Source organism: Schistocerca gregaria, chromosome 1 (assembly GCF_023897955.1).
Source record: "Schistocerca gregaria isolate iqSchGreg1 chromosome 1, iqSchGreg1.2, whole genome shotgun sequence".
Lineage (NCBI taxonomy): Eukaryota > Metazoa > Arthropoda > Insecta > Orthoptera > Acrididae > Schistocerca > Schistocerca gregaria.
In genome coordinates this window covers 154268007-154284734 of record NC_064920.1, presented here as the reverse complement: position 1 = coordinate 154284734, position 16728 = coordinate 154268007, and the positions used below count along the sequence as shown (strand labels likewise).

The 16728-nt window shown below is 39.5% G+C and overlaps 1 protein-coding gene across 1 annotated transcript; it reads left to right on the top strand.

Annotated features, from left to right (window-relative positions):
* The first annotated feature begins 356 nt into the window (after positions 1 to 356).
* On the top strand, positions 357 to 10011 carry LOC126335249 (nucleolar protein 16). Its single transcript, XM_049998296.1, has 3 exons — positions 357 to 566; positions 8681 to 8981; positions 9720 to 10011. Exons 1-3 carry the CDS (start codon positions 466 to 468, stop codon positions 9849 to 9851), a joined length of 534 nt encoding a protein of 177 aa, XP_049854253.1. The 5' UTR covers positions 357 to 465; the 3' UTR covers positions 9852 to 10011.
* The last annotated feature ends 6717 nt before the right edge of the window (positions 10012 to 16728 follow it).

Below are 16728 nucleotides of genomic sequence, written 5' to 3'. Positions count from 1 at the left end.
AAGCGTTACCTGTGAAAGTGACGTATTTTTTCCTCATATTTAAGACTTCAAAGTTACCCCCCAGGTGGTGGGGTGGGGCAGGGGTCAACGTTGGTATCGCAGGATATCATTTTTTTAAAAGATTTAACACGATTTTTTCCACTTTTAATCAGATAGTCAATATTTGACATATTTCTCTATTTCAAAACAAAAAAAACTCACCTTGTATACAGTCGTACTAACACGTTTAGTTTGACAAGATAAGACATTTGTCTGAAGTAATTTATCGAAACCACGGAAAACCTAAGTAAAGTATGTTGGCGACAAAAATTTTCTCTCGTGTATCTCAAAGGTGGTGCGCATGGAGTAAATACTCTATGGTGGTGCTGCTCTTTGCTAACATCTTTGAATAGTGTTTACGTGAAGCGCTGTTATCCTGTAGAAGGGTGCACGTGTTTGTAAATAGCTGTTGTGGTGTAGTAAGAAATGACGAAAATACGTAAACAGAAGAGGAAGAAGCGCTATCGTTATAATGTGAACCGTAAGAGACAGAGCAAACGACAAAAAAAGGGCGTTACTATTCCATGGTAAGCATGTATTATAGCACCTACACTTATCGCTGTAAGATACTGTGAAGTAGGTGAGCTTTTAGTATTTTCTGTTTATCTTGGGCACGATGTACATAAGCCGTTGTTTTTACTGAACACCAAAATGTTATCGTAGTATGTATCAAAATCAGAGAGAGCGAGAAACTTTCTCCTGAATTCACTGGAAACTTGACTTTCGCCTGAAGTAAAACCAGGTGCCTCTGTCACTATAGCCAACTTGACTGTGTGTATTTGACTTACGTTGTATGATACGCTCTCCCAGTTTTCAGCCGCTATATATTTATTCAAACCCCGATTCTCAAATTAGAAACTGGTGGTACTAACGTGCAAGCGCCAGGTCGTTCCACTCAATTGTTAATCACATTCAATAATCAACGACTTAGGCGTTGCGTATGTCCATATTGTTAACTCATTGAATACCATTATGCCGCGAACTATATCTACTCACAATTGGGCACCCAAAATTTTGTGGTAGAAATGGGGTTAAAATCATCCAACACTCCTCAGTTTTTATTCTGATTATTGCTTTTCCTCCGTTATTTTGGAGACAAAGCAAAACATAAGATTGCAATCGAATGTTTGTAGTGCACTCTTCAAAGTAAATATCCTGTCATCTGTTTTAAGTGTTTCAGGGAAATCCCAACACTGGACGAACAGATAAGAATTTGAATCCTGGTACTTAAATTTTAAAGAATCAACTCCGTGTTCAGCCATCGAGATGTAGATTTCCCGTGGTTTCTCCATATCACATAAACCAAATGTATACATGGTTCATCGCAAATTCGTGGCTAATTTCGATATTGCAGATATTCATATTATGAGCATTACACTGTGATCTATGGTATGAGTCTCTGACTTTGAACACAGTCAAATGCCCATAATACAAATAACAGCAACATCACTAGTACAGATTGTAAAATCTGCATTCTGTGGGTAAGTTCCTTTTACATTGCACTTGACAGTGACAGTTGTCTTTCTTTGAAGAAAGCAATGTATGCCATGAGCTGGACAATTTTGTGTTTATTCTCTACCAGTTTCTATCATTACAAACATAGTCACAGGAGGACTAATCGAAACTGATAGAAGTAAGCATACCATTCTATAGCTGGTTGGTACAAATATCATTTTTTTTTCCAAATTTTGTAACGGCTGTACACAATCACCTATGAAAACTTGTCATTCTGTTTAGATTCATGAATAATTCTGACCTTGTGATGTCTCCAAAATAACTAGGGAAAGAACACTGTAAAATATGAACTGTCCAATCCGATGCAGGAGGGTGGTGCTTATCTCACCAGGGCAAGTAGCCAGGTAAACAAATAATACAGTATCGCTCATACATCAACTAATGTCCACAGATATTGCCATGATGCACCATTTTTCATATATAGTGAGTAAAAGGGGGTCTTATTGTATTATAGATTATATTACAAGCGTCCTTTTTTGCGATTTAAAGTTACACAAAAGTACACAATGAAAGAGGGTTGAAATTATTTTTTATATCAGAACTGTGTGTTGGGTGTGATTTTGAAATTCAGGCCTTTTCACAAATTGGTGTTGATAGGAAAGGTGCACTAAAATTTTATAACCACTGTAACTTTTTTTAGTTATGAATTTGTTTCATTCAATTTGGTGTCATTAAAAAGGTAAAATGTTCACCTATGATATAAAATTATTACAGTGCTGGACATCTGCTTAGTACAAACATTTCAGATCTTTAATGAAAGTTGTTTCTAAAGACCTCCGTGAGTAGTGGCAAAAAGTTTCATTCTGCAGCTACTCCATGATCTTGATTTCGATGGCACAAATTTACAGGGTTCTTAAAAAATTTTATGTTGGGCAGAACTGCCATTACTGAAGTAAATGAGATTTTAGAAGTGTGTATGTGTTCCAGAATTTAGCTTTTTTTTCGTAGAATTTGTTTGTACCATGCTACAATTATGTACGCAATGTGACGTCAGGACACTGAGAACACTGATGCACCATAGACCCCACATTTTCCAGCTTGCAAACTACTTTCTGTAGAAGTTCAGTGTATGGTTCTCTTACATGTGCAGCATGCCACAGCAGTACTACTTTTTAGTGATGAGTGCATATACAAATGCTATGCATTCCAGAACTGTTTACAGTAATGCATTGTTTTGGGTGAAGTTCACAGAACTTCTTTGTCAGAAGGATATTTTTCTTTGAACACTATGTGCACATCTTTCAGGGTGTGCAAAATTACTCATTTTGCCTGCTTAAATCTTTTACCATTTTCTAAAGGGGCAGGTAAGCTTCTCTTTTTTTTTCTAGCATAAATTAAACTTATATCTTCATCATAGAAAAACGTATGGACTTGGGTTCTGCATCCTTATCTATTATGTTTCCAATTATGTATCTTCCTTTTGACAAAATACCATCTTCTTTTCATAATACCCTTGATTTCTTTGCCCTCTTTTAAGCAGTGTCAAAAAAGCGTTCGGATTTTTCTTTGTCTTCTGGGGTTGATGTTAAGTAAGTATTTGCAGTTTTTCTTTTACAACACTTCTGCTCAGTTTCTCTTGAAGTCTGTGCATTCAGCACTGCAGTGCTCTTGAGGCATTGAAGTGTTTCAGGTTGGCTTGGGCCATTTGATGATTTGTTAACTTCACCTCATATACCAAATTAAATAGCTTGCCATCTGAAAACTCCTTTTATATACAATGAATGTAACATACTGAATATTCATTTGCTGTGTAATCAGGGTCCAGCTAATCTGTGCCCTGAATATGTGTGCCTTCTTCCTCCATCTAGGCTCAGGCTTTGCCTCCTTACAGGTAAAGCTGCTGAAAGTTAACTTCTCATTCTCTCCACCACATAAATAAGAAGTGAGATGCAATTCACCTTAAATTACCTTCAAAATTACAACTCAGTACATGATAAATAAGGACAGCTACCAACTCGTATTCTGCTTCTTTGTACTATGTACAAAACAAATCTGATATTCAACTTCATAACTAACAATTACATTACATTTATCATTTTTGAAATTTTGCATTCATCTCTTTCCTCCATACCACCCGCTCCATGGAACTCCTGACTCCAACTCAGCAGGGAGGGTTGTCTGACTGCTTTCTATGTCCATACAGCCACTGGATCGTCAGCTCTAATATTCCAACACCCACAATTTAAAACTCCTTCCAACATTGGGGTGTTCACCACTTACTGACCACTCTGTCATGAACATCTTTTCTCTGACATGTATTTAAGGACATGATACATTTGATTTAGGGAATGAGATGTATCACTGCAGCTTATTTTCTACCAGAACAATTAGTATTTCTAATACTGTTTGTTATAATTTTAATGTAAAACAACAAGACTCGGATAAAATGTATTCTGAGCACCTGTTACGTTTCCTCTGGACATCTGTCATGTGTTCTTTCTGTAACCTTGAGTAGTGAAATTTCAAGTAATTCAGAACTTTCATTAATTTCAAGGTAAATAGATAGATCTGGAGTATATTCTGAATCTTCAGCTTAGTAAATAGAAATAGGTCCGAGACTTACATTTCCTTGCCATGGCAAAAGAGGAAATAAATTTCACAGTTATATGGCGAAGGATCTGTATGGGGAAACAAGAAAGAGTTGGTGACTACTTTATGCAATCTCTAACACTTACTTTACAGAACAAGGAAAAGTTAAATATGACATGCCTTGCTCAGTGGAAGAACAGTAATAAGGCTGCTGCCAGTTTTCAACAGTCACATAGAAGAGGCACTGACAAGATTGGCTGGTTTGTTTAAAAGAGGGGGGGGGGGGGGGTAAACTGCAAGGCAAGGTCATCGGTCCTTTACTGAGGTCCGCAGTGTTGCGATCAACTTTCTGAAACTATCTATTCGGTAATGTAGGTTAAGATCCCAGGTATCACGCACTGCAGCCATTCACCCTTGTTGGTCTTCACTTGAGAGCAATTGGCAACAAAAAAAAAATCGGTATTTTGTGTGATACTCAGTAGCGTTAAAAAAGTTACATTATGTAGTGTGGTTGTGTGGTGTAATGGGTAGGATAACAGCTTGACATACAGGAGGGTGTAGGTTTGGATCCTGGCAATTGCACTAAATTTATTTATTTATTTCTATTTTTAAATCTTTATTGAAATGGCTTGCATCATTATTTTTAGTCAATTAATTGGTTTAAATGTAAATTCCGGGCAGATTAAAACTGTGTGCCTCACCACAGGAGAGCTTCTGTAAATTTTGGAAGGTAGGAGACGAGGTATTGGCAGAAGTAAAGCTGTGAGTATCGGGCGTGAGTCGTGCTTCGGTATCTCAGACGGTAGAGCACTTGCCCCCGAAAGGCAAAGGTCTCGAGTTCGAGTCTCGGTCGGGCACACAGTTTTAATGTGCCAGGAAGTTTCATATCAGCGCACACTCCCCTGCAGAGTGAAAATCTCATTCTGGTTTAAATGTAATTTTTTATTTCTCTACCTTTGACACATCATTTTAATCACCATATGAAGGTTTTCCTATGTTTAATTTTTTTCTTTGTATCGTTCTTTTTTCAATCTGAATTTTTGTGATTACAGATATAAGTATATTTATCTGTTACAGTATTCAAGTATTTGAAAATTCCGATCCACCAGTTAAAAAACAAAACACAAAATAATCTAGTTGTATTTGTGCTGTGGTGTGAAAAATGTAGTTTAGTTACTAGATGCGCAATTTTATTTGCATGATAATCATCATACAGACATTTAGAACATACCCTTAAATACCTATTGCACTGTGGGCAAAATAACATTAATGAAAATTTAAATGGCAGACAGACTTATGAGTAAAATGAAATTCAAGCAAAATGGGAAATAGCTATAATGAACGCAGTAAAGTGGAAGGAAAAACAGGGTAATAAAACAAAGAAGTTAAATCAGAATTAATGCATAAAATTAATTAAAAACACATGAATGATGATTTCAGGTGGAGAAAGAATGATGGGAAGGAAAATGAGACCAAATGAAGAAGTTGATATTATAATTAATAATTATGCCACAAAGGAATGAAACTAAAAAATTACATTTAAACTGATTAATTGAATTGAAAGAATGATGGAAGTCATTTCGTTAAAGATTTAAAAATTTATAAAAAGTAGTGAACCTGGCGAGCTTTGAAACCAGAGCCTCCTGGATGTGAAGCTGGTATCCTGTCTATTACACAACACAGTCAGTCTGCATTTAATATTTTTTAACACTACTGAGCGTTTCACAAATTCCAGAATTTTTTTTCCATCAATTACTCGCAAACGGAGGACCATCAAGGTGAATGGCTACAATGGGATCATTGTATAGACAGTTTCAAAAAATCAACTGCACTGTTGGGGACCACCCCTCGTAAGAGAAGCATGTAGAAAACACAAAATCTGTGAAGAAAACTTTCACAAACATGCCTCGTCATATTAGTGTGAGTTATTACAGCTTTATGGAAGAAGTATGAGGTGTATCTATAACAAAAGAATAGCTTTCTGATTTTTTCTTTTTCATTGAAAGTATGAGAGTGAGTCAAATGAAAACCTTAAAAATGTTTTAAAGTATTATTTATTGAGCAGAAGCAGTACAAAGCTGTATCACTTTTCAACATAATCTCCCCCACTCTCACTACAAGTCCTGCAGTGCTTACAAAGTGCATAAATTCCTCGAAAAAAAAAAGAAAAAAAAATGGTCTGCGCAACCACTCGTGCACCGCATGGCATACCTTTTCATCAGAATGGAACTTATTTCTTCCCATTGTGTCTTTGAGTGGTCCAAACATATGGAAATCATTTGGGGGAAGGTCTGGTGAGTATGATGGATGAGGAAGACACTCAAAATGCAGGTCTGTGATTATTGCAACTGTTGTAGGGGCAGTGTGGGGCTTGCATTGTCGACACCTGCCAACAGCAATCCATGTCGCTTTGATTTGATTGCAGGCTACAGATGATTTTTTAGACCTGTGTATGATTTACTGGTGACAGTGGTCCCTCTAGGCATGTAATGCTCCAAAATGGCACATTTTTCCTCCCAAAAGAGAGTCAGCATAACCTTCCATGCTGATGGTTCTGTTTGAAACTTCTTTGGTGGTGACGAACGGTGCCATCCCTTGCTCGCTCTCTTTGTTTCCAGTTGGTGGAAGTGAATCCAGGTTTCGTCCCCAGTAACGATTCTTGTAAGGAAGCCATCACTTTCTCGTTCAAAGTGCCGAAGACGTTCTTCACAGGCATCAACACGTCGTTCTCTCATTTCAGGAGTCAGCTGCCATGTCACCCATCTTGCAGACACTTTGTGAAACTGGAACACATCATGCACAGTGTGGTTTGTTGACCCATGACTAATCTGTAAACATGCTGCAATGTTGTTCAGTGTCACTCGGTGGTTTTCCTCCACTATGGCTTCAACTGCTGCAATGTTCTGTGGAGTCACAACTCGTGCCTGACCTTGACGAGGAGCATCTTCCACTGAAGTCACGCCATTTGCAAACTTCCTACTCCGTTCGTAGACTTGCTGCTGTGACAAACATGCATCACCGTACTGAACCTTCATTCGTCGATGAATTTCAATAGGTTTCACACCTTCACTACACAAAAACCGAATAACAAAATGCTGTTCTTCCCTGGTGCAAGTCTCAAGTGGGGCAGCCATCTTTATACTGATACTGCGACGGTATGTGTGCATCTGCACTATGCTGCCACCTACAGGCCATTCTGCACGGCTTGTAGCACACTTACCAACTTACAGGATAACAGCACGAAATTTCAATTTATTATTACAAATTTAAGGTTTTGACTCACCCTCTTACATGATAATAGACATTATGTGAAATGAAAGTTAAGTGATGAAACATGGTGTTGGTGAAGAAAGTTCTTGAAATTTGCAAATAAAATCTTTAGAAACAACATAGTCCCAGCATTTCAATAATTTTATGTTATAGTTGATTTGTTTATCTTTACAAGACTCCAAACTGAATAAAATTATTTAAAATAACATAGTAATAGAGGTTACAAATTTACAAGCCTTGCTGTATTTTGGCAGCTGTTTGTGAAAATGGCCCACATTTCAGAATGGCCTCATAACTGTAATATTGAAAAAACATTCTGAAGAAACTATTTTAATACTAAATCATTATGTACTTTCTTACACAAAATTTTCACAAATATCTGTGTTACGAAAGCAACAGCCACTGGGAGATTTCAAATGAAATAGGCCAAGCATGTATAGTAAATCCAGTGTCTGGATTATTTGCTCAGTGAGGTGGCCAGTTAAAAGGCACTAGGTCCACATTCAGTGCAATAGTAGTTCAAGTCTCCATTTAGCAATTGAGGTTTTGGTTGCCCATAAGTCCCTAAATCACACAAGGTAAATGCTGGAATAGTTCCTTGGAACATTGTTCCCCAATATGGGTTTGCCCTCTGTTTCTAGTATCTCCTCATTGACAAGATTGATCTTCGATTTCTTGTTTGGACTACTGTACTTGTTCTTATACTTAATTTCTTATCAGTGAAGTAAGTAACACACTATTGTTTGTGTTAAAAATGCATTGCATTAAAAATATCATGTATGTGAAGCAGGTTTACTCTGAAGTAGGTGAGCACCTAGAAAATAATTACCAGCTGACCTTTAGACAAAATTTTCATTGGTGGACCTAACAGATGTACAGATACAAAGCTTACATACACACACAGGCCCAATGACTTAGTGCAGTCAGTAGTGTCAGAATAGTGAGTGAGTCGGTGGTTGTGGGTTGGGCAGTTGATTTGGGGGAGGAGGTCAAATAGCAATGTCGTTGGTTCCATCGCATAAGGGAAGGTTGGGAAAGGAAGTTGGCTGTGCCCTTCCAAAGAAACCATCCTGGCATTTGCCTTAACTGATTTAGGGTAATCGTGGTAAATCTAAATCAGGATGGCCAGATGTATATTTGTGAAGGATCAGTTAATAATCACCTTTGGCGGCTTCTTACTGCTGTCACTATTGAGTGAATGGTTGTGTTACCTACATAAATACTTATTCTATCCTAAATTGTATTGTTGTTTGAGTGTTATGCACATTCTGAAGTTTTATTTTATGAAACTATCATTTTGCAAATGAAAGTGTTTGTTTATTCACAGCAAGGAAATTAAGAATGCTTGGGAGTCAGGAAAGTCTGTGCAAGAAAATATGGCAGATATGGGCTTAGCGTATGATCCTAATAAAGTTCTTCCAATACCCACTGTCAGAGAGAGAATTATGCCAAGAGATGAAATAGAAGAGAAGCCAGAACCCATGGAGACAGAAGGCCCACGAAAACTCTATGTTGCAGAAAACTTAGAAGCTGCAGCAAAAGCACCACGAGTCAAAAAATTTGCTCTCCCCAAGAGTCAGTGTGAATGGCTTACGTACATGATTAAAAAGTATGGTGAAGATTACAAAGTGAGTAAACTTTTCTGTTTCACTAAATACCAAGAAATTGCTCAAGTTGTGTTCAATTTACTTGGATTAATAGCCATGAAATTTATTAGTATACACGATGAAAACATATGTTTCTGTATGAATTTCGGAAAGGGAAGATATATTGCCCAAGTGATTGTAATATTGAGTTTTTCCTTTGTTGAGTAATAACTTCAACTCATAACTAAACGGAAAGTGTGTGTTCAGATGTAAAATAAAAATGTAAGTTGATGGATGTGATCGTCTTTAAATTTGTATTGCAGGTAGTTTTTTTTAAACAAAGAAAAAGGAGAGGATCTCCCTTTTAAGTTGATTATATTTAATCACCAATTCTATTCCCACTAGACACATTTAATACATTTGTCATGATGTTTCATAGCTGTATACACTCCAGAGCAGAGTGAAAGATTAATTACGTATCCTTGTTTGACCTATTTAGTAACTGGAGTAACTCTTACATTTTAATTTACATGTACCTGACAATTATTATTTTTAGATGGTCAGTGGTGTTTGATGTCTCAAACTTAATAAATGGTAGATCACCCCAGTCTATTTGCCAAATTGCATTACCAGATTGTTTGTTCAATTGGCACAGTGTAGCTGTGCGCGCGAGCGCGCGCGTGTGTGTGTGTGTGTGTGTGTGTGTGTGTAGTTCTTCATACTCCCAAATTTTTCTTAATGGAAGTTCTGCAAATACATTGTGAACTATCTTCATTGCAGGCAATGGTGAGAGATGCAAAAAACACTAATCAGTATACTTGGAAACAGATAAGGGCCAAAATAAAAGTCTTCAAAGGTATCCCAGAACAGTACAGCAGTTACATCAACTCTGAAGATAAGCCTACAACTTAAGTTTTAATGAAGTTAATTGGATTGTGCAGAACCTTATTTCATATTTGTTGTGTTAGCCAGAAAATGTGCAGACAATTCTGTTTCAAGAAGCATTGTTGAGAACTTTGATTTATAACTAACTTGTATATATTGAATTGATAATATATGTTTTGTATTTTTACATCATCTCTTGTTATTATTGTAAGTTTGCAGATGTAAAATAGAATACTGTACGTCATAGAAACTGGTACACGAGAAGGGTCCCAGATAATAAAAGGTTTATCCATAGGCTGATGTTCCCTAGTGGACAGTAGAAACTCCTTATGCTGTTAGTGTTAAGCTTAGCAATCTCACATTCATGACATTGACCTACTAATTTCTGTAATATAAGAGTCCATATTTTTTCACGTTACATGTCCTTTAATTTTCACCCTGGTCTTATAAAGCCCCAGGTGACAACCTCCTCCCGGCACAATGAATGATCAAAATAACTAGGGATGGCAGGAACTAAGATAAGAAATAAACGGAGAGTTAAAGTAATATTAAAATGGAAGAATGCATTCCTATTGTAATAATGATAGGAGTACATGGTAGACTACTTTTATAGCGGTGTATCTATACTGGTACTGTGTGTTGTTCATGGTAAGAGAATAAAAAATTACTTTTCACCAAATTGTGGACTGAAAAATATTATATGTAATTCAGTGTGAGGAATTACTTTTTATGTTCATGATAAAAGGATTATGCAGTGCCTGTTTTCTAAGAAACATGATGCAATGTTCCTTTGGACATGCATGCATGATTTCCCATTTTCTGTGAGCAGTTGCCTTAACCGCTTTGGTTATCCATGCATGACTCACAGCAAGACTCATACTTCCATATGTCATCATTCCTGCATCACAATCTGTACTCGTACACACATTACATAATTTCCTAACAGGGGAGGACATTTTAATTTAAAGTCACTGCCCAATATCAGCAGATAAATTCCGTATTGCAGTTACAGTGTTTTTAAGAAGAGTGGTGCAATGTTCCTTCGGACATGCATACGAGTCTTAAGGAGCAGGCAACCGGCCGGTGTGGCCGAGCGATTGTAGGTACTACAGTCTGTAACCGTGCGACCGCTACGGTCGCAGGTTCGAATCCTGCCTCGGGCATGGATGTGTGTGATGTCCTAAGGTTAGTTGGGTTTAAGTAGTTCTAAGTTCTAGGGGGCTGATGACCTTAGAAGTTAAGTCCCATAGTCTTCAAAGCCATTTGAACCATTTAAGGAACAGGCACTGTAGCAACTGTAGCTGTTATAAAATGTATACACAGTTGTGAATACAAACAAGCAATGACCATGCCACCTTGCTGCCCATCATTGCCGCTCCAGCACCCATCACATCATCGCCAACCTAACCACTTGTCTTGCAGAACTGCAGTGCTGACTTTTGTGCACAACTCAAGGTGACACAACAACTGGCGGCCTAGCTTCAGTGCCAGCCTCTGTTCTTACACCCACACTGGGCTCTGCATCTGCTGCTGTCCCACCCACTTTCAACAGGTCGACACCCAAGGGTCCTCCACCTGCTGCTGCCACTCCACTGGGCCGTAGTGTGGCTCACCCGCCACCCTTCAGTCCCCAGAACTCACACCTGTGGTTTTCCTCAGTGGTTGTCACCTTCACTGGCTGCAACATCACCCAAGATGCCACCAAGTTTGTGGGGGTGATCAGCTAGCTCAAGCCAATATGATGGAAGTCCACAGCGTCATCTTGTCACCCACCAGCCACCAACCGCTACAAGACAGGTTGGTGTCACCTCGTGACACAACTCATATCCTCTAAGATGCAGCGCATCTGTGTCCTCCTTTCCCTTGACAGTATGGGGGTCTGAAATCCTCAAAATTCCTGTGCCACCTCTGAAACCATACAGTGCCATGCTGCTTCCAGTACAACATGAGGCTGTCTCACTTTCCAGTCCCAATACAGACAGCTGTGGCATTGCTTATCAAACTTTCCATCACTGATACAACCACTCGTGTGGATAGTGTACATGATATGCTGGCTTGCCTGTGGATGCTGCAGCCATGGACCAACGATACATCCACTCGGTGGTGCCAGCCAACCATTACACTGACAGCTGCCCCACTGCACGCTCACACTCACCATTTGACTTGTTGCTGATGGCATCACTGGCTGCTTCTCTCTCCACCAGCCTGCAGCGCATTGCCCAGCAGCTGGGAGTAGATGACATTATCTCCCACCTCAGCACCAAAATGGCAATGCTGCGGGTTACCGTTGCCCACTGGCTTGGGACTGCCGCCAAGCCCACAGCCAGCGCAATGATGACTACTGCTGTCGCAGCTTCAGCCACCCCACCAATTGCCTCTCACAACGTGGCCAATCTCTAGTAGTATCACAAGGGCTTTGACCCAGATGCTTGGACCCCAAATGCCAATAGCCACCAGGATTAAGTGCGCCCGGCCGCTTCTCAGCCTTCCAGCACCTGTTCATCTGTGACACCCGCTCCCTTACAGCATGCCTGATTGACACGGGGTCGGTGTAGTCTATCTTCCTGCGGGAGCCTCAGTGGTACTTCCGATGGTGGTGAACAGCTCCACCATCACTGCCTAAACAGCATGCATCATCGCATCCTCAACCTAGCATGCAACAGGACCTCTCTGGGCCGTTTGCCATCAAATATCACTGACCCCCATCATCAGAGCAGACCACACTGGGCACTACAGCCTGCTCCATGACATCACCAGCTACTTGAAAGGAATGGTGTCAAGAGCCGCCAGGAAATCTAAAAATACAGAATGAATTCAAGATCCCCTATCAATAGTATTCATTACTTCATGTGAATAAAGATCCAGTTGTATTTTGCAAGAATGATACACTATGGGATCAACAGTATCTAGACACCTCTCTGAGAATGACTTACAAGTTCATGGTGCCCTCCATCGGTAATGCTGGAATTCAGTATGGTGTTGGCCCACCCTTTGCCTTACTGACAGCTTCCACTCTCATAGGCATACATTCAATCAGGTGCCGGAAGTATTCTTGGGGAATGGTAGCCCATTCTGCATGGAGTGCTGCACTGGGGAGAGGTATCGATGTTGGTCGGCAAAGCCTGGCACAAAGTTGGGGATCCAAAACATCCCAAAGCTGTTCTACTGCATTCAGGCCAGGACGCTGTGCAGGCCAATCCATTACAGGGATTTTATTGTCATGTAACCACTACGCCACCAGCCGTGCATTATGAACAGGTGCACGATCATGTTGAAAGATGCTATTGTCATCCCCGAATTGCTCTTCAACAATGGGAAGCAAGAAGGTGCTTAAAATATCAATGTAGGCCTGTCCTGTGATAGTGTCATGCGAAACAACAAGGGTTGCAAGCCCCCTCCATGAAAAACATGACCACATCATAACACCACTGCCTCCAAATCTTACTGTTGGCACTACACACACTGGCATATGATATATCGCCGCCATCAATCCTGTGCACTATATCGTTAGCGAATGTCTCTCGCGCAGCAATGGTAGCGGCGCTGAGGGGTTGCCGCGTTTGAATTTTGTATGGATAGAGGTGTAAACTCTGGCGCATGAGACGATACGTGGACGTTGGCGTCATTTGGACCGCAGCTGCAACACAGCGGATGGAAACCCGAGGCCGCTGTTGGATCACCTGCTGCACTAGCTGCACATTGCCCTCTGTGGTTGCCGTACGCGGTCACCCTACCTTTCCAGCACGTTCATCCGTCACGTTCCCAGTCTGTTGAAATTTTTCATACAGATCCTTTATTGTATCGCTTTTCAGTCCTTTGGTTACGTTAAACCTCTGTTGAAAACTTCGTATTGTTGCAACAACACTGTGTTCTAGGCGGTGGAATTCCAACACCAGGAAAATCCTCTGTTCTAAGGAATAAACCATGTTGTCCACAGCACACTTGCACGTTGTGAACAGCACACGCTTACAGCAGAAAGGTGACGTACAGAATGGCGCACCCACAGACTGCTTTGTCTTCTATATCTTTCACATCACTTACAGCACCATCTGTTGTTGAAAATTGTAACTACTGTAATTTCGAAAGTTTGTCCGCCTGAAAATGTACTGTTGTCCCAAGCATATTGCAACAAACGGTGTATTTCTATCGCTGCTCGTTTAGTTTTTATTGCCGTTTCAAATATACCGGTCATTTTTGAAACACCCAGTATCACTGCAGCTGGAACTACACACCTGCAGCTACAACTATGAAAAATGCCACCAGGCCAGACAGGAACATGACAGTGTCAAATGACAATATCAAAGCTGGCATCAACTTTGAGTGTGCAGCAGACTTGGCATGGCTGTATTGTACCACAACAAACTGACTGAGTGACATCCCCAAGTTGCCACAAGCTACATTACTTGGTCTTATAAGAACATTTTGAAGGCAAGGTGTGTTGCATTTCAGGAAGCTGGTAATTACACTGACTTAGTGCCCATGGGAACTGCTTAGCTAAGGAGGGCCACACCTTTCATATCTTATTACTGCTGTCAAAAAACAGAACAGAAACTGGCTTCTTCACTGTTTGCTATTTGCTTATGATATACTATCAGTTTTGCCATCTTGATCACTTGATGACAGACTGCTCAGTACCTGAATTTTCTTTATGGGCATGTTACTAACAAGTTGTTCTCTTGATTTATGACTATTAGCATTATCATGGACTATATTTCAACACAGTTAATACTGGTGACTGTGGTGCAGTGCAGTCAGGGTGGTGCTTTGGACAACAAATACTATCTTCATTTGTGCTTCAGCAAATGCATGTATTCAATAAATAGTTATGTTCCTATTTACAAAATTTCCATATCAGAATAATGATTTTCTCCTCACAAAATGAGGTTTGAAGAAAATCTGAACAATTTTCTAGTCTTGCCAGATCAAATCCTCCATCTGCTTCAAATCAAAAAGATTTGGGATGAACTAGAGAATCAGTTGTGTGACAGAACAAGTTGCTCAAAACACTGGCCAAAACTATCCATCATGGGCCAGGAAGAATGGAAAAAATCGACACTAAACTGGGAGCAACAAGAGGTCACTTATCCTATTAGTTACATAGCATGTGTCTTTGTGGATGTACAGCAATAAACACCCAGAGAATTTTTAGCCATTTAATGTAAATACTCTTGCTCTCCAGTATGAATGTGATGCAGGACTGCAAGATATGAACACCAGGTGTAGCTGGAAGACATGGACAAATTTTTAAAACATAGTGCACATAAAAGCTAGATGGCTCTTGTATTTGATGTCTAAAAACTATGAAACAGGAAGTGTTCAACGATGTATCCAGCATACGTTGTTGATAAAACAGGAGATATTGCTTCAAAGAATACGAACATGTTAACAAATCATTTTGATAATGTGGTTAGCAAAGCACAGAAGAATTAAGAAAAAATTAAGATTATATAATGGGGTTATGAGTTTTTACCCTCAGCTGAGGACATCACACACCATTTGTCAGGATTATGAAGAAATTGGGTTCTTATGTTACAGAAAAACGCAAACACCGAGTATTTAACCTTCACCACTTCATTCCATAAAAACAGTTTCTAATATTAATGTGATCACTACAGTGACCAGTCAGAAATGAATCTGGCCTCCTAGCAACACATGATATGGATTTATCAAGACTCCATTCTGAGCCAAAAGAAGACACAAATTCCACATCAAAACTATGCCAGTTAACACAACTCTGCTCTGAACAGGCAACCAGTGATAAAATTCAACTGCATGTGTGGAGGTGCTCTGTGGCAGGTGTATACTGTCATTGTAGTTCATCAGCCTTCGAAGATAGCACCGGGTCACACTTGTGTACCCAAGGGATGGCTGCACTCAAGTGTGTTGCCCTTACATCACACCCCAAAGACGATGAGCTGCCAAATGCATCTCAAAACAATCTTCCGCTTCTACAGATCATGAATCTATCTTGCTGGTTGAAACATTAGAAGGTATTGCAATGTTTATCTCATTTGCAGACACAGTAACAGTTGGTACTGACAAGCAGAGTTTTAAAATCACAGCTTGGTACATAACATGTGCTGTAGACACAAGACAAATTGATAAAAGTAAGAACAACTCAATACTGACCATCAAGTTTGGATTAACATTAATGGAAGCTTCCAGAGATTTAATTCTGTTTTCTGCTTGAATGAAATTTAACTCATTGTTAATAGTCACTAGATTTTTGTGGATATCCATAATTAAATCATTATTCTTGGACTGGACCGTGAGTGGTTTACTATGTTGGTGTGTATGTTCATGAAAGCTTTTCAAATGTGAGATAAGTATTTGGCAATACAGAAGGCATATCAAACAGATCATGTAGTAAATCACAGTGGGTGGCATTTAAAATTAATCCACTACCATTTAATTTCAAAGTGTAAGATAGTTCAGGTGTACCACAATCGGTGCATCTAAATGTGACATTGGGATTTGAATTGAAAGAGTAAATTATGCCTTAAAATCATCATTAAAGAAATGGCTGAGGCAGATGTATTACATTCCTGGGGCACTCATCTTTTGCAGGAGTATTCATAAACAATTTTTTCTCACAGCTGTACGCTCTTTTGTCTAGGAATATTGCCAATTCTGGGAAAGTTAATTTTTTGACTGTGTGGATACTCCAATACTACAGCATTGTCAGAAGTACTTGTGACACATTATTAAACAATTTATTCACCTATTATTAATTTATTAATGGTATCTTTTTAAACAAAGCTCTGCATAGCAAAAACAACACACAACATGGCTGAACAAGAGCACACACTAAAAGCAAGTCAAAGAAGTTGGTTGTCACAGAGGTGATGATCGACTTGTGCTGAATCAACTGCCACTACAGGATCCCTTGACCCTCCCCCCTCGG

Coding starts and splice junctions, on each gene's coding strand:
- LOC126335249 (XM_049998296.1), top strand. CDS start 466: ATGACGAAAATACGTAAACAGAAGAGGAAGAAGCGCTATCGTTATAAT. Junction 567..8,680: donor AAGGGCGTTACTATTCCATG/GTAAGCATGTAT, acceptor GTTTATTCACAG/CAAGGAAATTAAGAATGCTT. Junction 8,982..9,719: donor AGTATGGTGAAGATTACAAA/GTGAGTAAACTT, acceptor TCTTCATTGCAG/GCAATGGTGAGAGATGCAAA.